This window comes from Clupea harengus, chromosome 5 (assembly GCF_900700415.2).
Source record: "Clupea harengus chromosome 5, Ch_v2.0.2, whole genome shotgun sequence".
Taxonomy (NCBI): domain Eukaryota; kingdom Metazoa; phylum Chordata; class Actinopteri; order Clupeiformes; family Clupeidae; genus Clupea; species Clupea harengus.
The window spans coordinates 787515-814008 of NC_045156.1; the positions used below are offsets into that span (position 1 = coordinate 787515).

The 26494-nt window shown below is 40.2% G+C and overlaps 1 protein-coding gene across 1 annotated transcript; it reads left to right on the forward strand.

The window, feature by feature from the left end:
• Nucleotides 1-719: 719 nt before the first annotated feature.
• Nucleotides 720-26441, forward strand: mitfa (melanocyte inducing transcription factor a). The gene is given in 11 exon segments (XM_042707752.1): nt 720-841; nt 10359-10548; nt 10551-10598; nt 21384-21608; nt 22136-22219; nt 22319-22436; nt 22969-23061; nt 24121-24177; nt 24275-24350; nt 24559-24706; nt 24846-26441. Coding segments are annotated over 11 exon segments (1584 nt in total). The 3' UTR covers nt 25269-26441.
• The last annotated feature ends 53 nt before the right edge of the window (nt 26442-26494 follow it).

The following is a 26494-nucleotide window of genomic DNA, read 5'->3' on the forward strand; positions in this document are numbered from 1 at the left end:
ACATTGTCTGTCCATATTATTTATTATAATATTTGAGGACTCCAATCTGGACTCTTATTGGAGTCTCTTCAGAGATAATAATATTTTAACTCAGGGATAACCATTTCGTGATTTAACCTAATTTAATTAAAAACAAGTGAAGGGTACTTTATTGATCGTATGCCACCAAAGCTCAGACAATTAGATTTGAGGAATAGTCATGGCTTATACTGACATCAAGTGGTGGAAGTGGGTATTTCTAAAGGGCATAAAACATCTGCACTCTTTTGAATGGGGGGAATTGGATTGGATTCTCATAGAATGTAGGCCTACTTGCAATTACTTTTTTGTATTTTTGCAACAGCCAAATATGATAACTGTATATCCGCCCAAAATACCCCCCAAAAATGGGTTATTGGCCATTGTAATCCATTAGATATTGATATCGGCATTGGCCTTAAAGAATGCATTTGTGCCGTTTCCTAGTTGTAACTAAAATACTCTGAATTCTTTTCAAATCCATTCGATTCATTACTCACTTTGACCAGGGCTTGCACGGTAGATGTGCTAATTCTCAATTCTCTAGTCTAGATCGATTAACCCGCCAGTATCTGTAGAAAAACTGAGAAATGCTTCCCATCTCTAGAGCTTTAGCGCCATCCGGGGGACCAGAGAGTTTGTGCAGATCACAACCAATCGTGGGACTGGGATCAAGGGCAAAGGCGGCGTCAGTTTAGAAGATGCAGGCAGAGTCTGAAATAGTACCAGATATTGAGGTCGAGGAATTTCAGGATGCGCCCAAAACATACTACGAGCTTAATACCAGCCACTGAAAAGCAGGTTTGTCTAACTTTCCGCTTGTGTAAACACGTTTCATTTTATTGGTCTCAGGTCAAAAACACGGGACTGGTAAACGTACCATGAAGGGACATGTTCTGTCAAGTTGTGGGTTGTCAGTCAGATTTTTGTGTGTTCGTTCCTGTGCTTACGCCAGTGGGTATCAACTACTAAACTTTCCCCCCACCACCCACCTAAAATGTATAATTAAATTGACGTGTTAATTATAAAGTGCCGTATATTTAATGCAAAAATAGTGAAATATCGAATTCTGGATTGGAGTCGCTCACTATGCTTGGTCTGCTTTTTTAATTTTAAGATTTTTCTATCATATTGGGTTTTTTCTTTACAGAGTGAATGATCCCAAGCTGATTACGCACATGTATGCATTTTAGTATGACACACACACACACACACACACACACACACACACACACACACACACACACACACACACACACACACACACACACACACACACACACACGCAGCTTCATTCCAAATTTCCAAACAGTGCAGAAATGAGAGGTTGGTGACCCTTGGGCCATGCTTAGGAGGTTGCTCCTCTGTGTAGAGACTTGTGACTCAGTTACTGAACAACATTACTCAGGAATGAAGGTCTGTACCCAACACTGCTCTTCTGTGTGTCCATCCAATTAAACACTCCCCTACGGCATGCATACCCTGCTCTAGCACTGCAGGCACCCCAACCATCACTTAAAAGTCTGAAAACCTGATTGATTACACAGGGGGAAAATGGTATGGCGTTTGGTCTTGAGGGTAGGAAGATTACAGAAACTTGAGCACTTGAGGACCTGTGCTTCTGCTTGATCAAAGTCTTTGATGTTCTGTCTGACACCATGTCTCCTCAGCCCGATACTCACCTGTTTTCCCAACTGGCTCATGACCAGGTGGATCATTCTTTAGAAGTCTCTCATCATTCTGAAATAAAATACAGGCCTACTGCAACATAAAAGTACAAACAAAAACAGGAACTCAACTTACTTTCAACTGTATTTATTTATATAGTCCCATGAATAATGAGGATTGTAAAGAGGCCAGTGCCTATAAAGCCCAAGCACATGTTGACAGTGTCAAGGCAAAGTTCCCGTTGAGAGGAAGGGACTATACAACACAACTCCATACACAAACAGGAAATAACTCAACATATGTCAAAAGCAGAAGTTAAGTCAGCAGGTATTAATAATCATAGTGTGTGCTTGTAGTGAACCCCACCCGGCCTCGAACCCGGGTCTACAGGGGAGAAAACCTGCACCAAAGAGCCAGGCTCAACCGTAGTGACAGCACTCACTGTCACACTGTCACACTTCACACACACAGGTGTCCCCCCCCTTCCCTGCTGAACTTCTCCCATCGCAGGGTGCCACTACACACTAGTGTTTCATCCATCTCTGGGGTCCCTCATACAGTGGTCAACCTCTCCTGGGGGTCCCTCGTTCAGTTCATACGATGTAAAACACTGGACACCCTTCCGATGGACACAGGGCAAAGCATCCCACTTCTGACTCCGTATGTAGTGAAGGGAGAGAACAGCCAACCCACCTGAGCTCAAACCCAGATTGATGGGGTAACAAACCAGCACCCTGACCGCAATGCCAAAGAGCCAGACTCGTTGGCATGGCAGTCAGAGCACATACTCAAATGTAGTGACGATCAGTACTTCATCACCATCAGTGACTGTTTTTTTATCACTGACATCAGACTAATAAGCGTCAGTAATGCTACCTGGTTCCATTTAATGGTAGTCAGTAAAAGAAAAATGACTCAAAGCCTAGTACTGTCATTGTATATAATTCTATTCGGTAGTCCACTACAAAACATTTATATTTGATACAGCATTAATGAAGACTTTGTTTGAACTTTTAAAATGAATTGTTGAAAGAAATGAGTTTGCAGACTGCAAAGAGGTTGTGTTGTGAAAGGTCATAGTTTTTTTTTAAAAGACCCAAGAACAGAATTAACTATGTCGAGGCATTTAAAGGAGTACAAGTAAGATCTGTGAGGTTCAGTGTTTATTGTTTCGCCGCAGGTCATGTGTTTTACTCTTACCGTCATTCTTGCAGTTACAAAGAATTGTGAAGTACTTAGAAGTGTCCACTTGCTCCGAGCCAAATTTTGAAGAGGACAACACGCAGCCTTTTACTTCTTCGTCACGAGTTACCATTTACCTCATCACGTCTCGTCTGTGACCTATAACTCTATCGCTACAGCCAAAGCTGCAAGGCTGGCCTGCCCTCCATGCGTAAAGGAAATTCCTGTATTTAATTGTTGTCTATTGCAATATCATGGAGAGATGATTTGCCTGCTGGGGAGAGGGATGAGTTCGTTTAATGAATGTATATTTTTTTCAAAGCACTTTGAGGGAAATCGTGAGCTACATGTGTTTCTTCCTTGTGTAAAATATTCTCACGTTGTTCACCAAGACAAGTTGAAGCCGGTTTCTGTGGAGGAAACTATTTGCTATGAGGGGCATGGATCTAATTCATACTGTTTTATAATCTCTCACAAACAAAAGATCACAGAGGACTAATGTTAGAAATATTTGAATGGGTAAACATTTTATCTAAGCCATTTTCTCCCAAGTCCTCTTCAGTTAAAATATGTATAATAATGTGATTTTTTTTCAAAAGTGTATTATGTAATTGAGCCATGTTTTAGTATACTGGAAGCCAATACACTTCCGTAAGCTATGTCTTGACATACTGAAGCATATTTAAAACAATATGCTTAGTGGTAATGCAAAATGTATTATTAAAATTTAGACTGGTGTGTTAACTTGTTGTACAGTTGAAATATACTTGATACAAAAATATTTGTATCATTTAGCACTCTGAATGTACATTAACTTCTCATCTGCCACACTAAGAAACTAGTACAGTAGCATACTGCTATTTATTACACTCACCCCCTGTGTACTTACTGTAAATGTTTAGTTCAAATGTTAGGTTAGGTAGACTTAGCATTGAGTCTGACCCATATGATATCTTAATCTTGGCAATGGGTGCCTACATTGATAGTTTTGGGGTGGGTGATCAATTATTTTAGTTTGACATTCATTCTCAAATGATATTCTTCAGATTTAGTGATAATGCTGATTGCTGTTGTAAGGGAGTTTACGACATGCTACCGCATCTAGCTTCATATGCAGAGTTAAATTCCTGTCAGTGATGAAACCTGTTCATGCATGTTTTCTGTACATGGCCGACGTACACTCTTAAGTGATTGACATTACAGATATTCAGTAAATTCTGAACTGATTCAAATTCCAATCCAACGGTTTATATCAAAACAGGGTTTTTTTAACCATTTACAGCTCACACAATCAACCGATCAGCTAAGTAGACTTAAAGAATCTAACAATCTAAGCGATTAAAGGGCGTTAGACTAAAATAATCAAAGACTAAAATAACAAGAGTAAAAGAACCTTCTAGCGAAGATGAAGTACCTCAGGTGTAGAAGAAGAGCAAGAGCAGCAGCACTTAAACTAAAATAACTCGTATCATTTACAGGACTGAGCATGAATATGGCATCAACATAAAACAAATAATTCCCCCAAAATAAGAGGAAAAAGTAAATGTCACAAGACTTCTATCTCTGCTCAAAAACATGAATTTTGTTCATAAAGAAAGGATAAGGTACCAAAGAGGGCATACTGATCCTACACCTAAGTGTTTAGTATGCGTGTATTAAATGTTAACCATCATGTTGGATAAATGATGATAAGTCATAACATACTACCTCTAGGGGCCCAATGCACACTCATGAGGAAGAGTACTAGTACAGTACTACATATTGTTTGGATATGCCAGAAAGTAAGCATATTGAATACATGACTGAACATCTTGAACAGAACTCAGAAGAGTCACAACGACCTAAATCCACAAATGAAGAGGAAGGTGAACGTGACCCATAGGAACGCGTGCTGCACACACAAACAAACGTGCACACCCACACAATTATTTATTTACGCAAACGTGCACACCCACACAATTATTTATTCACTTGCTTCCAGGACATGGAGCAGTAAACATGTTTTTTTGGCACTATGTAGCCAGGCCATCTGAGACTAATATCATTAATGCCTAATATGCGTCTAATTTTTATTATAATGCCAATTCAAAGGTATTTTGTACACAGCCAAAGGTAAAATGAATATGCTATTAATGAATAGTCCAGGTTGAATAATTATTCTGTCATACACTTTACTCTGAGTCACAATGACCTAAATCCAGGAAATTAAGAGGAAGGTGAATGTGACCCATAGGAACGCGTGCTGCACACACAAACAAAACAAAAAGTGCTGTTAATGAATAGCCAAGGTTGAATATGTGAATAGCTAAAGCTTGTAATTATTCTGTCATATACTCTACTCTGATATCTATATGGCTGGCTGTCATGAGAATGTACTGACAAGATTGATGTGACTCATCTGAAAAAACTTTGACCGCTGAAATGATGAAGCATGTTCAACACAGATAATTATGGACAGAATGTATATAAAATACAGGAACAGTTATCATACCACCCGAGCTTAACCATTTTCTCACCAAAGGCTGTAAGTGTTTTGCCCAAACACAAGATGGAGCTTTTGTGATAGTTTTTAAGAAAGAGGTGAGGGGGCTGAGCTCACTGCCACACTGCATTAACCCATTGATTGGTTAGTTTTCAAGCTTTCAAATGTTTAAAACATTAGCTTCATTTGCATCATTCAGTAATCTATGAATAATGGGGAACAGGAAAATGAAGATATATTCTTAATTGTAAGAACACTGCTTAAGCTTTAGACTTTTGTCATGTTCCCTGTTTTTCGACCACATGCTCAGAGACGAAGCCACCTGGAAGACAGAAGGGCTGGACAGATTTTGTATTCTGTGCAAAGTTAGGAACTGGTACTTTTGAGTCAGAAACTGAGAAACATTCTAAATATATGGAGGTCTCTCAAAAAAATGAGGAAATATTGTATAACACTATGACACACCACTAACACACATATCCATTTATCTCTCCATGTGTTGTCTTTAAATGTGGTCTGTAGGTTACTTGAGAAAGACAAAAAAAGTAGCTGGGAAAAGTCTGGATTTTATCAAGGAAAACCTCAAGCCGCTTCACAGTACTTAGTCTGACTAAAACGGTTTCTATCTGGCGCTTACAGGAAAAAGACAGAACGTTTGTGGGAGACCGTCTTGGGCCAACAGATCTTTTCCTTACAAGGGAGACTCTGTCTCACAGACAATGTAATGGGGAGCCTTCCATCCTCCTTCCCTCTCTGTGTTAAAGGTATGTTGGTAATCTGTTACAGCATTGATTACATTTAAAACTCAGTTTTAAGATACATCATGTTTATAATGTATAACTACAGAATAGCATAGGAGTTATTGTTATAATGTAGGTGTTATTGTTATTGAGTTTGGTTAGTATATGTTACTGAACTACTGAGTATGCTATTCATCTAAAAGCTGCGTTTCCACTATCGGGCCAAATCTGGACAGGCCCTTGTGGCTTCCTCAGAGCTTATGGCCAGGGGCTTTTGCCCCACCGATTAACCATGGGCCAAGCAGGGCTAACTGGTGGTTGAGGTGGTGTGAAGGTGAAAGGTGGGGATAGCAAAGTTAGGTATAAGAGAAGTTCAGCGCCAAAGGAAGATAAGTAGTCACTATCAAACAACAAACATGCTTCCAAATAACCTTAACATATAATAAACAAGGAAGAATCATAGGAGCTGGTCAGGACGCGAAATCAGGGCTCTGCTTAATATTTTGACGAATACAAATATGCAATGATAGCTTGATCAAGTAGGGGAGTGTAATACTATTGATAGGTGTCCGTTCTGACTCGGTTAATGGGCATAAAAGCAAAGACATTTTGACTTGTTAGTGACGTTGACCATACAGTGGCATAAAAGCAGAGACATTTCGATTACAAACTACCAGAGTACTATCAATTACAACTTATGGTTAGAAATGAACAAAAAACGTACCCAGTGTTACAAACATGATGTAGGTATACACTATAGAAATGGTGGGATTGTAACAGCATGTGTTATGACTTGTGGATCTAATTTCAACATATTTCAATACAAAACACAGCTGGCTCAAATGAACACAGTATGCATGAATGTTTAATTAACATCAAATTACTACATGATTGTTGAAGCTAATTTATTGCAATGAGCCATGGGATGTGCTAAACACAGACTATCGTTAACTTCACTTAAGTAAACAATTGAGACTAGCTTGCAATCTGACGTGAACTATGCCTGTAGCTGGCTTATATTAGAGCCAGGTCTTCATGGAGTGTGATATGGATTGCCAAACTTTTCCAGCACTTGAGTTTTAATGAATAGAGAAGTCTGATGAGTCTGTTCACCTTATGAAGGACATGCTTTATGTGACTTTAACTGTACATTCTACAAAGTGAAGAGCAGCAACAGCAAACAGCTGTTATAGTCCTTTTCTTAACTTCCTCTGCTGTGGGTCATTGGTGCCTGGCATCCAGACTTTATCGCATGATACCTCAACTTGAACTTCCCACTTGCTTGTGAAATGGGCGGTTGGGTGACGTTTACACCGAGGCAACATGTTACGGGTGGGTTTTAGAGTTGTAGAGTAGAAATGCAAATGTCGGCTTGGGGCCTCAGGTTGCTAGCTCTGGTTGACCAGAAGATAGCCCTTGCTCGCACTGGCCCGGTAGTGGAAACACGGCTATTGTGGTTCAAACTGTCAATAAAAGAGTGCTTGATAGTGACATAGTTTGTCACATGATATTTCATGGATTCAGCCTCTGAAATGTTTCTGAAAACCAATATTAAGACAATGTGGCTAGAAAAACAGATTCTTCCTCTATGCGTGCTATTCTTCAGCAGGGACTCATGTCCCGGTTCCTGTCACCAAAGGACTTTTTGTGCTTCTAATTCACATCTTTCATGTCATTCCGCAAGTAGTCCGTTCACTTTTCGTAACGGAAATTCAATGTAACTTGAAATCAGCAAGGTATACGTTGCTACACAACACCTGAAACTTAAAAGTTCTTTTTATGTGAAGAACTGTTTTTTTTCTCAGCAAATCAATCAAAATGCAGAAATTATATGCGCAAATTGACATGTGGCAACCGTGGTATAAGCAGGACAATGGACTTCACTTGATCTGGCGTGGGGGGCGTGGCATCAACTGAGAGGGGCGTGAAATAATTAGTGACAGCATAACAAAGAAGGCTGAGGAACTTCCTTGTTGTTTGCAGTCACATGATTCCGATGATGCGTGAAATCCAGATGGGGAGCAGGAAGTGGAAAGCAGAATGGCCGAGATGGAGGAAAGCCCATACTGTGCTAGTTTAGGTGATATTACGAGAGCAATGATAAACAGAAAATCACAACATTTGTTGGACATGATCCTGTCAAACATATCTCACATCTTAATGCCAGCCTCAATGGAAAACATAACTGCCCCTACATCTCTCAGTCTTAAATGTTTTCAATTGCAATTTTTTTCCAAAGTGCAAGTTTTAACAAAACTATTTGGCCTGGATTTAGTTCCATACAGATGCCACTAGTGAGTATCCAAATTCAATGTGCTTCAACTTGGTGATATGTGATTTAGTAATTGGCCAACATTGGCCAACTCGGTTATCAGACTTTGTAACTGTAACAATGCCTGCTTCTGTGGGCCTGTGTGATTCCTATGTCACATTCCTGGTCCTTGAAAGTCTATGTGTGTGCTATCACCTTCGTCATTCGGCATTCGGATCTGTTCAGACAACACTCCAAAAGATACTGTGAAATGTCCTAAGGGATATGCACCTTGGATAGACTGATAGGAATTATCATCATTATTATTATTATTAGCCAATATATAATGGCTTACAATAGCCGGTAACCAATATTTGGCCCTAATTATAATACATATTTTGGGGCTATATTAATTTCTCATATTTGCCTGTTGCAAAAGCAAAATATTTAAAGAGAACTAGAATGAGTTTGTTTGTGAATACCGATATATAGGAAACAACTGGCAACATACAGATCTTACAGCACCAGGGAATAGGTGTTGTATTGAAACATTTAAAGTAGAGAAAATCTCTTTACATACTGTGATAAAAAAACTTTACACTAAGTGTAATAACAAAAGACTAAAGAGCAACACTGTTCAAACTAACAAACTACATACATACAGTAGCTTTTTATGGATAGTGGGCTGTAGGCTGTAGGCTATCCTTAAAGGAGTATACTTTCATATGAGTGCCTTTGCCCAACGCAGATGCAAACCTGCATTTGGGTTTCTTCAAAGTATACTAGTTTTTCTGCTGTTGCGTCTCAGTGCACGAGCTAAATCACTGATTGTGTTTACATGCACACCAGTATCCCAGCTATGCGGTTCTTAACCATAAGTGCCTGCATTTCAGTTGTTGCTTTAATAACTTTTATTTTTAATCTTCAGCCTTGAACAGCAATAGATACAAAACTCTATATCAAGAAATGCTGAGTGTCCTAAAGAGAGTTATGTAAAGTTTGTATAATATGCTCCTCTTTCACTCAGTGCTTAGACTAATGTATGGTTTGCATGTCTAAATGCTTGTCAGAACAAGTCCCTCTGTCGTCTTGTCAACTGTATTGCCAAACAGACTTACCCTCTCAGAATAAAGTTAGTTAGTTAGTTAGTTAGTGTCATAACTTTGTTCGGGAACCGTAAATATAAGAACTTAACATTTTTCCCTCGAACTTTGAGCTTGACCTATGCAGTAGAGAATGAAAGGCTGCATCTTGAGAAATGAGGGAAAACCCTTGGGCCAAGGGATTGCTGTTGGCCCCAGCTGAGGTTGACGTGGCCAGCCAGCCAGGCTAATTAGTGCGATTAGGGCACAGCTGCACTTGGCTGTGGATTTTTCAAAAGGTTCAGTGATCAAGTCCTGAGACATTTTGCTCTTGCACCTTTACTCACTTTGGGTATTTGCATCGGTTTGTACTGGAACATGGTTCACCTGTTAATTTGAGACAGGATTAGAGCTTTTACCACTTATTTTGTATAACTCTATGTGTTGGTCAGCCAGGCTCTAGAAATGCAGGGCAGTTATGAAGGCTTAGCCAGCTCAGCCATCAGGACAGCCTTGCTCTCTCAAACTCTGCAGGCGTCCTGTGAGATGTGCTTAACGCCCCATACTGATAATGAACACATTTAGGCTGCATGAAACCTTTCTCTCTGTGTGTGTGTGTGTATCGGCAAAGAAAACAAAGGATTATGATGTGGTTGTTTTCAGAGAGGCATGTCTGTAATATCATTGCAATGTAATCATTTTGTTTAAAGGTTCTTGTTTAAAGATTGTTCCTTTAGCTATATTTTTCTGTCCAACCTTGTTCTTAATGTGAGGCATCACTTTCACTGTTAAAGCTGTCTGGCTCAGATAAATGAAATTAGTCTGTGTGAGTCGAGTGTTAATGTCTTGATTCGGACTATCCTTCCCCTCTCTCCCACTGTTGTCCTCTCTTTCCTGTTCCGCTCTTTTTTTTCTGTGTGTCTGGGCCCGTGTAGTGACCACCCACTGGATCAGCATGGCCCGTCCAAACCCCCCGGTGGCTTGTCCTCCGCGTCTTCCCGTGTGCTCCTCCACCAACAGTTCATGAGGGAGCAGCTGCGGGACCAGGAGCAACGGGAGCGCCAGGAGAAGCAGACATTGCCTCGACACCCCCACCTGCAGACCCCCATCATATACGTCAGCCCGACCCCCCCACACTTCCTGCTGGAACCCACACCCCCCTGGAAGTGCTCAAGGTGAGAGCTGTGCATGAAAGTCGGTATGGTGGTGTCTTAGCTGGCATTATTTAGACCCTCATATGTGTCCTGCATATGACTGGATGGGCCCATGGTCTTGAAAATCATATATCACATTGAGCAGTTAAAGTAACACTATGCAACAATTTGACATTTTTTGAAGTATGGTTTTATAGGCAACTAGTTTTGGTATCATTCTCAAATTCATTTTGATAGCATATGGTCATGTGAAAGACAGATAAACACCTGTGTCTTTCCCACTAGCCATCCAGGATATGCCTAAGCAGTTCTGTGTACCGGGCTGAAATACCCTGCAAAAATGGAAGAAAAGCTTTCACAGCATGACATTGCCAGCTATACTGCCAAAAGACACCAGTTAGTGTGTTGGCAAACTTCTATCAGTGTCAACTGAGCTGTTGGTGGTGTTTGCAAGGTGGTTTTGAATGCCTTTTAAGTAGTTAGCTTGCTAGTTTTGGAACATAACTCCTTATTGCTGCTTTAATATCAATATATCAACAGCAGTTATAACAAGGTAGTATGTAATGGCCTTGTGAAATCTAGTCACTTGAAAGAAAGAGTATTAAGTTTCTTGTTAATTTTCCCATTTTAAATGATGGAGTGTGGGTAACTAGTACTGCTAGTTATTCCAGACCTGGTGTCTCTCTGGCTGGTCTTAGACATAAACTGTGTTAAATCCATAGGGGGGATTATGTCTTAAGTGAATTCCTCCCCTACTTCATGCCATGTTTCCAGACATTTGGCATTCAACATGCATAATCCTATTTTCTCCAGTACACTGACGTATTTCCTTTGATTTTGGGTTGGTTTGAGTGGACAACCAAACCTGATGTTTAAAAACGTACTGCACTGGGACTGAGAAGGTTATTTTTGATCCGAAAATGACTACACCTCTAAGACACATAATCAGCTATATCTGGTAAGAGCTTGTGTTTCCTCTTCAAATTGACATCCTGCCTTTTAATTGGTGTGTCGCTGAAAAAACAATCCAGCATGTTGGAGTTTAGTTTTAATATAGTGTATTTAAATACTAATGCGCCGTTACGACATTTTAACAAGTGTCAGTTTACAATCAGTGAATAGAAATTATTATAAAGTGAAATGTTGAGATCCTAATAGGATGCAGATTTATATCTTCCAGCCCTCGGCAGTTTTATAGCTGCACATTTTAAATATCTAGTTTCCATTGCAAGTGATTCTATAAATCATCATATAGATTATTTTTATCAGATTATTTTTAATTCAGATATTTTGAGATTTAGATTTTTATCAGAATGTATCCATACTTGTCCACATGGCTCCTGCATATGTTGTGATGATGATCTCCCCTTGCAAACAAGGGGAACCTCCAGTTTTGAGGCTATTGTACAAATCATTACAAATCATCATTCAAATCATTCATTCTGAAGTGCTTAGGTCTGTGCATTTTGGTTTACTGTAATTTAATGTAACACAATGCCGACATGAAGCCTAAGAGAAGTGTCAACTGTTTTTGGTGCCAGCCTTTCAAATTGTCTTTTGAAATCACCAATACACACTATGCGCCCTAATTTCATTGACTGGGAACGTGCAAAGCAATGAGCAACGAGCAAGTTCGTCCGTCGTGCATGAACTAAAGCTATCGTGTGGCGTGTGAGCGCATTGCGCTAGCCCACCCATGTTTGCTCTAAGGATCTTGTTTATTGTATTAAAAAAATGTTTTTGCCAAGATATTGAATTAGCTTTAGTTCATGCACAGCAGACTTTGTGCTTTTGCTCGTTGCCAGTCGCCCATCACTGAAATGAGGGCCTTGTATCTTTTTAAACTATCAATTTTCTTTCGTCTTTCAGTCTTCCTCACCTACTTTGCATTTTCACATGCGCATGGGAGAACACTGATGTATCATGGACAATCCTATATTTTCCAGAGGCATTAATGTCACCAAATGCTATTGTGCTAAGAATGTTTTCCCTGCTTTGAACATTTCGTTTGAATGTTTGATGTGAATTATCTACATTATAGAATTACGTGAAAGCAAGAGAGACTGATAGAATTAGCTTAGCGGTACCAGGCAGAGCTCTAGATAAAGAGGGGTTAAAACATTAAGCTTAGATGGGTTTGCCTAAGGACTGGGTAAACTCTTAATTAGTCAAGTGACCTCTGACCCTGGTTGAAATGAGCAAGGAATCAGTTCAGGGTTCAGTGCAAAAGGGGGCTAACTCGGCCTTTCCACACAGAACACTAATTCATTCAGGAATGCTCGTAATTAGGCCTACTACTCTTGTTTTCCAGCACACGCATGGAAAAGAAATCCTTTGCTGCTTTGAAATAAAGACAGCAGGATTAAACCAGCACCATTACGTTCCTCAAGCCTGTTATCACCATTAGGCTAATAGAACACTGTTTAAGATTCAGTCGACTCACATTTGACTCACGGAATGCATTCATAAGACTATGCCGTTCACATCCATCCACAACTTCTTAATTTTTCTCTGAGATGGTGACCTGTTAGAGTGGATATACTGTAACTGTTCTCAGCAGGCTTTTTGGAATAACCCAGGAGAGAACCGAGGCCTTACTGGCTTTCCAACCATAGAGTTATAGAGCTGAGGCTTCATACCACCGTCGTTCTGGAAACAAACTATTAGCCTTTTGTTTGTGACGAGCCACAGCCCCACTGCCCCTCATGAATAGACACTGCCTTGGCAAATCTACAAGTTTAATATTGTCTTGAAATATGAGTTCTCACGCCCCCTATGTTGGACTCACTGATAGCATTCAGTGATGTTATAGTCAGAAGAAAAACATTTTCAGTGTCAAAGTCAGCTAGAGACAAGGGCCTCTTTTTGCAGAACCAGCTGTTTGCTCTCTCTCTCTCTCTCTCTCTCTCTCTCCCTCTCTCTCTCTCTCTCTCTCTCTCTCTCTCTCTGTGTATGTGTGTGTGTGCATGCGTGTGAGCAAGCGCCCAAATGATTTGGGCCTTTTAAAAATGCTATCACAAATGTATGTGCACTCTAAGAGAAGCTATTTGAGGGTCTGTATTGTGTGTTGCCTGTTTACAGATTGCAGATACACTAAGAAGCTCTCCATCTTTCCAGTAATAAAGTGTAATGCAACAATAAGTAACATTTGTCCACAGAATGTACCAACATCAACTGCCACCTTCAAAAATGCAAATGTAAGGCACTTCATTGTACAATTCTACTGTTCCTGGGAATTGTAAAATAACTAGAAAGACACAGACTGTCAATTTACTTTATATATATATATATATTATTATTATGAACATTATATATATATATATATATGTATATATATATATATATATATATATATATATATATAATGTTCAGTGTGCAACATAAGCCATAATACAATCAGTGTAATTACATTTATCAGAGTAAATGTTTTAATATTGACCAAAATCAGACATGCAGGGCTTTGTTGAAAGTAGCTCTCCAACAAGTAGCCAGCCAGCCAGCAAGCCAGTTTGCAAACAGATGACTTTTAAATACCATCAGATTTTAGCTCCACGTGCAGAGGGCATGCCACGCCATGTTTAGGGAGCTGGTGGCTGGGGTGACCTTTCATATCACTGAGCTGCGGGCATCTCGGTCTGACAGCATAAAGCTGGATCATTGTGCTCTTCCTCTGGGTGAACCAGGCGCAGGATTTCAGATTTTGTGCAATCCAAGCCATGAGAAAAAGCCCTTTGTTTTCACAACTGAAGTAAAAAAAAAAGACCACTCTTCCCTGGCCTTCTATGAAGCCCGCCATATTTCGGTGTTTCAGACAAATCTTAAGTTGGCCAAAACAAATGGATTAGTGAATTATCTGAAGATATTTGTGTTTGATATATGTCATTTGTATTGGGGGTTTTCCCAATGTTAGGCAAAATGATCCAAGAAATGGCTATTTGTTTGCAAACGTCATGTGCAGTCTTCAGGAAAAAGTCCCCACAGCTTTTATTCATAAAACACCTTAGAATATCTATTCATCGATGTCTCCTGTATCTATATCAGTTTTTGTTGAATATCATTGTAGGTACAGTCAGTTCTGGCTGTATAGTTCTCCCTTCCTTCCCAAGCAAACACGAAACTTTACATACATCATTGCAGTCATGGTCCAAATGTAGAGTAGCCAAGTTGGGTTAAATCTTAAAGTCAAGTTTCACCGTGATTTGTCTAGTATGGTGAAATGAAAGAGTCATCATATAATGACAAACGGATAATTGTTTCAATTAGGGGCGTAAGATGTGGCCATAGATATTTTCACCTTATCTGATCATAAAGAAAGCACTCATTGTGGGCTACATATACATTGACCTCTCGACCCTAAAACAGCTCTCCACATTCTTAACCCAAAATGAGGACATGCATTGCACACTGCATGTAGCCTGACATCTATATGGTTAGACTAAACAAACATTATCTGGGTCCTTATGATGCATTCTTATCCGACAGTCATCTTAATGTATTCATATAAGCATACTGGTTCGTCGTTAAGGCAAGTGCATTTTGTGAATCCCCACCGATTGGACAATGTTCCCCATTTTCAAGGACAGGACGGTACATTCTCGTTAATGTCTTTTGCCCCGGGCTTGAAAGCACATTGCACGGATGCGGGTTCAAGAAGAAGAAGAAGCCTCTTTGTGTGTCTGTGGTCTGCTACTGAGTAGCCTGTGTTGCCAGTGTGCTTCCCTTTTTCTGTAATGTCACTGTCTCCACCGCAGGCACAGAGAGGGGAGAGCGAGGAGTCAGCCTCGGGCCACTAACACAGCCAACGCTCGTTAAACACACACACACACACACACCGGCGCACACACACGCACGCATACACACACACACACGCACGCACACACGCATATACACTTGCATTCACTGACACAAATAGAGATATGTACATCTTACTACTAACACACATCCACAGACAGACTCAGAGGTATACGAAAGCCCGTAAACATGTGTATATGCACAGATACATATCCACACACACATTTGTACACACGTGGATACATGTACAGCCATACGACATAAATACTAATGTACAAACACACTCTCTCTCACGCACACACACAGTCTGTAGACATGAATAGACATGTCCGTATGCACACAAACAAAGACTTGCATACGCAGAGAAAAGCATATGGATGTCTGGCTGTAACATTTCACACCATAGGTGACAGAGTTAGCTATACTTATTTAAACAGCTCTTAAATGCATGTACCAAAAAGTAGAAGTAGGAGCCTATTCAGAAGTTCTCTGTTTCCGTTTTATATTTGGTAAGTCAGTCAATCAACAGTCCAACGTGATCAAGTAATGCAAACATGACAAAGGTAATAGAAATATGAAAAAGAAAGTACTCTCCCAAGGCTTTTCATCCCTATTGGGAGGTTTTGTCATGTTTGATAATGCAGTGGCCTAATGAATGGCCTACATGTTTTTCTGTCTCTTCTATAAAGTATTCCGACATTGTAGTTGCTGTGGCTAATCAGGCCACTGTGCAGGAAAATATATCCTTTACCATTTCCAGCATTGCCAGTCCCTCATGCTCAGACAGAAAAGAAGGACTTAACCTAGTTGCTGTAGCTCCTCAAACTGACAATTGATATTCTGTTTCCCAAGCAATGGTGGCAGTCCAAAAAAAAGAAAAAGAAACCCTGAGTATTTGACCAGATCCCAATCAAATAAAATAGTATGTGAGAGAGTACAGACCACAATTTCATATTTTTTTTTATCCAGCATCTGTTTAAATATGCATTTCATTATGAAATTGTCATTCTAACGTATTCCAGTGTTCCCCAAAGTGTTCACAGTTCATAAGCTCTTGGTTTCGCAAAGTTTTCTTAAATTTGTCCTGATGTGTCACCATGTGAATGAGCTTGGCACATTTTTAACGTCTGATTCCGTAACTTGCACTTGCGCAGTCATGACGGTGTCCTCTGACAGACAGGTGGTTAGATCTGTACGGGATGTGTGACAGTACGGGCTAGTCCAGTAGTGCGCGAGAGAGGGGTATGAATAATGGCTGCAGGGGCCTTTCATAACATGATGCGTAAACTCAGTATCTGAACACACCCACAAACTATGGTTAAGACATATGCACAAAGCCTCTATTGTGTTACAGGGAAAGCCTAAACTCACAGATAAGCATTCTTTACTGTCCGCTTTTTCAACTTTTCCCAACCTAACTACTTCAGGCTGTATCACATAAGGGGTGGTAATGGCTTGACCCCCATGCTCCAGTAAGATATTAGAAGTGAAAACAGAATGTTGCTCAGCGGTCCTATACATTTGAAAGCTAATATCCCATTCCCACAGCAAGATAGAGGAGTTAAGATTTCTCATGCAAGAATGTAGATGACGTGGCCACACATGGGATTCCCAGGGCTGTAGTCCAAGCACATAAATTACCTCAAAAATGACTGCCAATGTTTATGGCCCTCAAGCATTTCTAATAGCAAATGTCAAAGTGATAGTTATTCATCAGAGGATTACTGTCACGCTACCAGAGTAGAAGACCCAAATGCGCGACACAAGGTAAACTTCCAAACAAAGGAGTATCTTTTCTTACAAATTCAAGGAAAACCAGGAACGGTGTGACAAGACTGCGTTAAAAACATGACCAACGACTAATAAAGAGCGAAGGAAACACCAAGGCTTAAATACACCAAGGAGTTAACAAAAGAAAACAGCATATAGGCAATGAACAAGATAAACAATATGAACAGACACAGGTGACGGACAGAGACAGAGAAACAACAGAGACACAAAAGAACAAAAGAAGACTTAGCAACTAGGAAGTAAACAAACGAGGACAGTGGAAAGTGCAGAACGAGTTACGGGATGATATGCCAGTCTTGTGTATTAACACTATGAGTGTGGACAAAAGCCCACCTCTAGACACTGTGAGCAGTTCACGTTCTGGAGATATGGAGATACTCTGAAAATGAATTGCATTCATAGGTGTGTTTTATGCATACTAAATAATTGGTTACTGTCTTCTCCCTTGAGGAAGGAAAACGAGTTTATAAGCGTTTGCGTAAATGTTACCCGTAAATGTCATAACCACCTCTAGGATATTGCACTTGGTTATACCACGTGCCCTTCTCTAGAAGGTGATTAACTGTATGTACTGTGAGACATTTACAAGTGTGGTAAAGAAAGTGCTTTGAGGAGGGACGAATACTGCTGATATTATCTGTAGCCATCCTTGCCCCTAAAGGTATGCCACAAAATGATGGCAACAAAGGCATGCTCTTAAACTGATCATGTAAGACCAATGCCCTCATTGTCTGCAGGGTGGGGTGTCAAACACTGATGTACCTCCCATACTAACTCTTCTTAAAATATGACTCAGAATGGGTCTCTTTTGTAAAGGCCTTGTTTGTCTTTCGTGGAGTGATTTGTCACTTTTTGTTTCTTTGTTTATATTGCATTACATTACATTATATTTGGCATTATATAATAGTATTCTATCACTTAATTTACAGGTATTTGAAGTGGCTCCTGTCCTTGGCTGTTTTATTTTCTATTTGCAGACTAAACCTTTTGCCTCTTGTCCAAGGACTTTGTTCCTTTGCTTGACAAGTAGTGGAAAACCAGCTTAGTTAACTTACTGACTATATGATTTAGCTAGCTGTGTAAGTCATCACACACACGCCAGTCACACAGTAAGCGGAATATGGCAGTTAAGTCGAGCATGTGCATGAGTTATTTACTGCTGTTGCCTTCCTTTTTGTTGTGCTTATTCTTGACCTTGACTGGTTTACACAAGCTCCTTGGCTGTCCAGGCCTCCAGTATTAGATTTCTCTCTCTCTCTCTTCTGTTCCTCTCTCCCTGGGGGTTGGCTTTATGGTCCATCTGTGTGAGAATGCGCTGTTGTTGTTTTTCAACCACCTGCGAGCGCAAGGCCTCTCTCACCTTCCCCAAAACATCTTGGTGTGCTCATCAGTCTCTGTGGTTCCCAGCTGATGATTGAGAGGGCAGCTATGCTTTGGTGTCACTCTGTAACAAGCTTATGGTCATCTTGGATGGACACAAGAGATGCCTGGGATGCTTGGGTCTTGATCTCCTGTGCAGGACGACAATCTTGAGCAGCAATGCAGCAATGGCTATCCCTGCTTTAAATCTAGGAGCATTCCACTCTTTTCCTCTCACGTTGAAGCCTATTAAGCTGGCTTTGTGTATGCTCAGTTTGACCTATGAACCAGTAGTTTTCAGTATAATTTTGATTGGTGAGCTTATCCCAATCAAAATCCACTAAAAGGTCAGTCTGTGGGTTTGTTAAATGAGGCTAATAGACTACCATTTGGAAAAATGTGCTGTTGTCAACTATAACTGCATAAGTAAATTAACTAAATAATAAGTTCAGTCAGTTAATTCAGCATGGTTGAACAGATTGCAGCAAAGTTGAGTTTTGTATGCTGGACTGAAAAGGAAATTAAACATACATGGGTTCCCTGAGTTGTATGGAGTATTGCTGTCGGTGTACTTACCTTTCCGTATGAAAATCAGCTCTTCATCATTTTTTTCTACTACTTTTGTATTTACCTCTGTGCATGAATGTGCAATGAACATTTTCCATTTTTTTTTTATTTACGGTTTGTTCAGGAAATACACATTAGCTGTGCATCACAGCACAACAGTAGCATTTGGATTATTCATTCTTCAGAGAGAGAGAGAGTACTTTTGTAGTGCTAGGCTGTCCTGAGGCTCTCTCCCTTCTGCTCAGGTGAAAGAGTTCAGCGGTCTGGTGTCTCCGCTCAGTCTGCCAGCTTAGTTGACACAGCCAGATACAGTTGGCATACGGGTGGCCAGGCTCTGCAGCAAATCTCTTCACTTCACACGTCAGATTGTAAATAGGCCGCTGAGTGTATTCATTGATGAATCATATTGAGGTGAAACCATGAACTTATGTGGTGGTGTGGGATGTAAGCCCAATGTTTTAGTATGTTATAGCACTATAGAAATTGGTTAGTTGGGTGAGATAGTAACAAACTGCAAAGTATAGAGAGAAGCTTGGTTTGATGTTTGAAGCCTGCACAGATAGAAGTTAAGTGTTCATTGATTTGGTTTGGATAAATCAATATTGTCAGTGGTCTGAGAGAAGAAATGCATCCAAATAATTTAATCTCACGCCAAAAAGTATGATCAGTCTTCGTCAATCTCATGCCAAATAAGCCTTGGAAGTCTTCAACCTTGAAAACCTAACTCAGCTAGCTCGAAATAAATTACATTGTCCAATGTACATCATGCACAATATGTGCCTTGATCATGTCAGCAAATTTTTTTTATTAGATTACACATACTCCACATTCAAACGTTTAGAAAACCATGTATATTGGACGAAAACGTGAGCAGTATTTCAGAAAAATAAAATGTATCATTCTTCTTTTTGTCATTCTTTTGGTCATGTTAGCATTCATCATCTCCGATGACACAATAAGTCAAACTAAAAACAGTCATATTTGTGTAAAATCTTGTAATATCACTTACTTACCTTGTCAGTCAACATGCTTCTTTGGCTTCTGGGATTGTATTTGTTGGTTCCATATCCTTCAGCTTGTCAACAGGTACATATGTACCACTGTCCATTTACGACAGTGGTGTAAAAGTGAACTACACTCTGCAACTTTAGGGGGAGCTCAGTAGCAAAAAATACCAATTAACGCATAATGGGGCTTTAATACTCACCAAGAAATGTGTGGCACTTAAGTATCTATTTCAGCATCTTACTGCATGTACAAGTCTTCAGAATGTACAACACATGCTAGCATTTAAACAGAAAAGGAAATGTAAGTATTAATGAGATACAGTGTTGTAGCCAATAAAACAAATTTGAGACACCATGTCCATTTCAGGAAAACTAGATTCTTTTTGTAAACTCCCTTAACATTTCTGAGTTTACTCTGTCATACACCCCCTTGTTTTTAGACTAACAGTTGCAGTGATTGTGCGCTAGACACTCAGAACAAATAATGTTTTATGCTGGATGAGCAGAACTAAAGATGAAACGTTAGGTAGCCATGAGCCAGTTGCTGTATGCAGACTACTTGCCCATCAGTGAAAGCTTTCTTTGTTTGGCAGAGGAGCTGACGTCAAATGCACTCCATAAAGACATAAATTCATCGTTTGGGTTCAACAACACAACATGAGGAGAATGATTTCTCCTCCCTGTCCCTAATATGCATAACTAATTAGCTTTCTCTCCACGCCAGCCCCTTATAAGTTCAACTGGCCACGGTTCTTCTCTTGATTGCACATGTAAGCTTTTCAGTCAGTCTGTCAGGAAGCTTCTAGAAGACCTCACAAAGGGAATATCTACTGAAGACATTAATGCTCTGAGAAAATAGACACAGCACGCAGACAAAATGCTGGAAATGCTAGAGTACAGTCATTACCAGGTGAGCGGCAGTAGCCTTCATGGCTGTGTGCTTGTGCACAATTATTTGGTAATGTTTGAGCAGCGCATGGGTTTAAGTTATGACTTGAAATCATGGCTCCTGTTTTATTTTTTTTATTTCTTTGAAGGAGTTTGAATGAGTCTGACATTTTGAAGCCCAGTGGATTCTAGAGTACAAAGCAGACAATGAAAATGTTTTACCCTTGATGAAATGTGTTAAGATACTTTTGAATACTTTCAGACAAATGCAGGAGATATTTTAGCCAAATTTCACTTGAATGGAATCAGACATGTGGCTACGATCCTTGAGAAAGGAAGCAAAATGATGTTTTTCACAGGAGCGTTAATAAAATGGAGCGTGGCGGTTGTGTTTCTTGTCCAGGTCCAAAACCATCTTGATAACCCGACGAAGTATCACATCCAGCAGTCTCAGCGGCAGCAGGTGAAGCAGTACCTCAGCTCCACTCTGGGTGCCAAGCTCGGAGGTAGCGGCGGGCCAGCTTGCGCCAGCCAGCCCTCAGAGCACGGGATGCCCCCTGGCCCAGGCACCAGTGCTCCCAACAGCCCCATGGCACTCCTGACCTTAAACTCCAACTGCGAGAAGGAGGTAAGGGCAGACGCACAGATACCATACCATTGGAGTTAAATACATTTTATTGAACTCATAGCACCGTAATATCCTGTCATTAAATTGCAATACTACCTTAGGAAAATACACAGTGTAAGCTAATTGGTTGACCATACAGTGTGCAATTTTCAAATGAACAAACTATGAATCAGTCATGTGTCAATATTTACATTTGTATACTATCCATCTTGACTCTTTTTTGGGGTTGTTTTGGGCATTTATGTACATTTGTCTGGGTTAGAGAAATGTCAAAAAATAAACAACATAAAAATCCTGAATCTACAGACTGACTTTCCAATAGTGCAAGCGTTGTATGGAAACTAACAACTGAATTAAGCCTACAGACTGTATATGTGTTTGTGAGTCTAGGGGATTGCCTTCGGGGTGCATAAGTGGCCCTAATGTTTCAACCATTAATATGTGATATTTTAAGTTTATATAGTATCTGTCTGAAAGATTTAATTCTGTGGAATTTCAACAGTTTGCTGTATTAATTGCTTTGACAGATGGATGATGTAATTGAAGACATTATTAGCCTGGAGTCAAGCTATAATGATGACATCCTTGGCCTTATGGATGCGGGTCTTCAGGTAACCTTGCCTGACCTCACTTTAACATGCAAGAGAGAACAAATTACCATTCCATTTATGTCTTCGAAGCTTGACTTGAGATATCTTGTCTTTCTCCAGATGCCAGTGTCTGCTAACCTTCTTGACATGTACAACAACCATGGCATTCCTCAACCTGGAGTGGCCCTTAGTAACGCTTGTCCAGCCAGTCTACCTAACGTCAAAAGGGAATTCTCAGGTAAATCCATCCCCACACTCAATCCCGCTGTTTTATTATCTGAGAACAGACTATATTGTTGAATGGGCTACTTTTCACACTGGCGAAAGCAGATTTAGTTGGAAATCTGTTAAAGAGCAAAGTTAGCACATTTAAGTATGTATTGGCAGTCTGTACAATCCAGATAAGGAGATTAGGACAAGCAGTGCTTTGAGTTCTGATGTTCTGATATACAGTGACCCCATTAGGTGTGAGCACTCATTTCAGTCATTAAGAATCTTTGAGATGTGTTGTAGATGGCCGAGCACTCACACACACACACACACACACACACACACACACACACACACACACACACACACACACACACACACACACAGACACACACACACACACACACACAGACAGACACACTCTACTATCCATTACAAATGTATTGTAAGGATAAATGTATAGTAGTCTGTCATACATTTTTTGTAATCCATATTGTGTGCAATTTATTTCGCACAATATAGTTCAAACATTAATTGAAATATAATGTTGTACCAAATAGTTGCCCCTGCTCCAGGTATGATGCACATTCTGGACAAACCTGGACCCTGTGGCAGCTATGAAAACTATCAAAGGCAGGAGGGATTTCCAGTAGGTATGTCATCATTTTACGCATTGGTATTACCCTTCCTGTCAAGACATCTACTCCACAAGTTTTATTTATAAAACACACAAACACATACTCACAGACACACACACATAGGGCCCCATGATTTCTGCAATGCGGAAGAAGCGGACGGAGTCACAAAATTCGGAATTCAGTAAGGACAACGGAAACCACGTTAAACATGGAATAGCACAATTGAGAGAAATATATTCAATAGCGTCATCGGCAACATTTTTGCCCACGTAAGTGACACAGGCACGTCAAAGATGTTGTCAGAGACAGCCAGCCAAAGTTAATAACAGCAACTCTGTTGAATCTCATTATATCAACCTCTTGCATTCGGTGGTTTTAAAATAAATACAGAGTTTGCAACATTGATGGCAAACTGATGCATCTCTATGCATTGTGAACCAAAAAAAGAAATACGGTCACTTATAGACATAAGATTTGAGGAGAATCAAATTAATAAAAAAAAAAAAGATTCAACAAATCTAGATCTAAAATCTGGCAAAAATTAAACTGAATTTAGCAAAACATTCTCTCACAAACTCACAAACAAGAGCAACATAATGCTGAAATCATGTGACTGTTCTAAAACAAGGGTCTTCAAAAGCTCTTTTCAGTTTACACTTTAAAAGTATCAGGATCTGGAATTTTTCTCCCTTGTACGTCGCTTTGGACAAAAGCGTCTGCTAAATGACTAAATGTAAATCTAAATGTAAATGTAATGTAATATGGACCATTTAATGTAGAGACAATAATGTATCCCAAAATGAAAGGTTTAACCTTATTACAACAAAAGTCAAATTGTTCAGCTCGGCACTCAACTTCATGCAATGAGGTTTCACATGATTTTTTTATTGGCCTTGTTGCGCCTCTCAACGTGGCTAAACAATTGAGTCTATTCTCCAAGATTTATGTTGCCATCCCCGTGTAGGGAGAACACACAACAACCTCGGAAACACATAGCTGGTTTGTTTTGCGTTTTTGCATTAATGCTTCTTATTTCCTTTTGTCAATGACTCAAGAGTGTCTTACTTATTTCAGAAGCTGAAGTGAGGGCCCTTGCCAAGGAGAGACAAAAGAAGGATAATCACAATTTAAGTATGTCTGAAAGTCATGTCTGTCAGAAATATGCATACACATGTTCTGCACATTTTTCAGTCTGTCCTGACAAGCCTTCAATGTAATTTCTCTTTAGTTGAACGTAGGAGAAGGTTCAACATCAATGATCGCATCAAAGAGCTGGGAACTTTAATTCCCAAGTCGAATGACCCGTAAGTAGTGACAATGAGCAATTATGAAAAAGAAAAAGCATAGATCTGGAATTATATATTTTACTCCAAATTAAAATGCATGTTACTTTGTAAATTTCTTTGTACAGTCTGCAAAAAACATACTTCACGTACAGATCTATAAATCCTATTCTTTACTTTTTTGGTAACTGTTTAGTTCCGCATTGATCCTGACAACTATTGTTGACAGAGACATGAGATGGAATAAAGGCACCATTTTAAAGGCCTCGGTGGACTACATCAGGAAGCTCCAGCGGGAGCAACAGAGAGCAAAGGAACTGGAGAACAGACAGAAGAGACTGGAGCATGCTAACCGACACCTGATACTGCGCATCCAGGTGCTAACACTTCTGCTCTCGACAGCCACAATGCTGTAAATTTGAAGGGATTGTGATGTTAACACTATATTGTGTGTATGTGTGTGTGTGTGTGTGTGTGTGTGTGTGTGTGTGTGTGTGTGTGTTTGTACACATAAAGGAGCTGGAGATGCAGGCTCGTGCCCACGGACTGGCCGTGTTGCCCTCTACCACGCTCTGCTCGTCCGAGCTGGTGGCGCGGGCCATCAAGCAGGAGCCGGGCCTGGACGACTGCGCAGCAGCCAACCTCTACGCCAGCCAGCCGCTCTCCTCACCGGACCTGTCCCGGCCCACCACCCTGGACCTGAACAACGGCACCATCAGCTACAGCGACAGCCTCTGCGACGTGGACGACAGCTCTGAGGCCTACGGCAGCCCGCCCAGGCACTCGGGCAAGCTAGAGGACATTCTCATGGATAACGCCCTGTCGTCAGTGACCTCCAGCGACCCGCTGCTCTCCTCCCTCTCTCCGGGGGCCTCCAACAGCAGCAGCCGCCGCAGCAGCACCAGCATGGAGGAGAATGAGAGTGGGAATGGGTGTTAGCGGCATCCCTGCCTCCTTTCCCTGCCTCCTTCTCGATTGGCCAAAGAATCCAGAGATTTTTCCATCCTGGGCCCTATTTTTTTTAGATCTTTTTGGGTCCAAATTTGTAATAAGGACAATTCATGATTGATAATTAGTCCAGTATTGTGTTAGAATGCTAAAACCGCAAACTGCAAAACGGCTATGCAATGTAATTCTGACTGTATGTAACTATGTACGGTCTGTCTTTTACCTGTTTTGATCTTCCGGTCTCTGATGTAGCACCCCACTCAATGCCTGTAGTCGATTATCGAAGGGAGGCGCTCACCTTTGAATGCCCACTCCAGCACCAAACATTTTCTACAATTTCTTTACAGTTATTAAGGTAAACAGAAGCAGGTGTATGTCTGTAGTGACCCTAATAATAACATTTACGAGCCTGTCAGTGGCGAAAACAAGCAGTTTACTTTGATGTGCTGACTGGCCCTCATAGGATTCCATTATAGAGCCGTTTTGCAGTTGAGGTTTTAGTGTTTTTACTCAGTACTGGACCAATTTCATTAATCGTTAATTGTCCTTCGTAAAACGTTTGACCCGAAAAGATCTAAAAATAGGGCCCAGGTTGAAAAATCCTGAAGTTTCCCTTTAAGGCCTGCACTTGTGGTTTAGCAGAGGGAGGGGCCGTACTGCATGACCCGTTGACTGATGATAAGACATGCACTGGGAAGCTCTCGTTGTAAAAGAGATTTTGATATTTTTGTTATTTTGGTAAATGATATGTCATATATTGCAATGAAAATGTATATTTCATTGGGATCGCTGAGTTGTTAGTTTTCATAGAGTTTACACTGTATTTTACTGATATCTTATAGAAGTGATTTATGTATAAACTTTCAGGAAGGATATGTGCCAATACAAATTTGTACTACATGTTTTCAGTGTAGTTGTATTGAAACACGAGTGCATTTTACAACTTGCGGGTAATGCTTTGTGCAATTAACTACTGATTTAATTAGATATATTTCCTTTTTTTGATTAATGTGTTTCAAAACCTTCCACTGCCCTGGAAGGTTTACAACACAACTGTATACCTTTTATTTAGCTGTAACTGTTTTCTTTTTTTAAAGTCCATATATAGACCAAAACAAATCATTCTACAAAAATCCATGCTGTTAAACTGTTAAATAAGCAAAACCATTTCAGCGGCTTGTTTTTCTTCTCTGATAAACATTTTTGAACGAAGATTA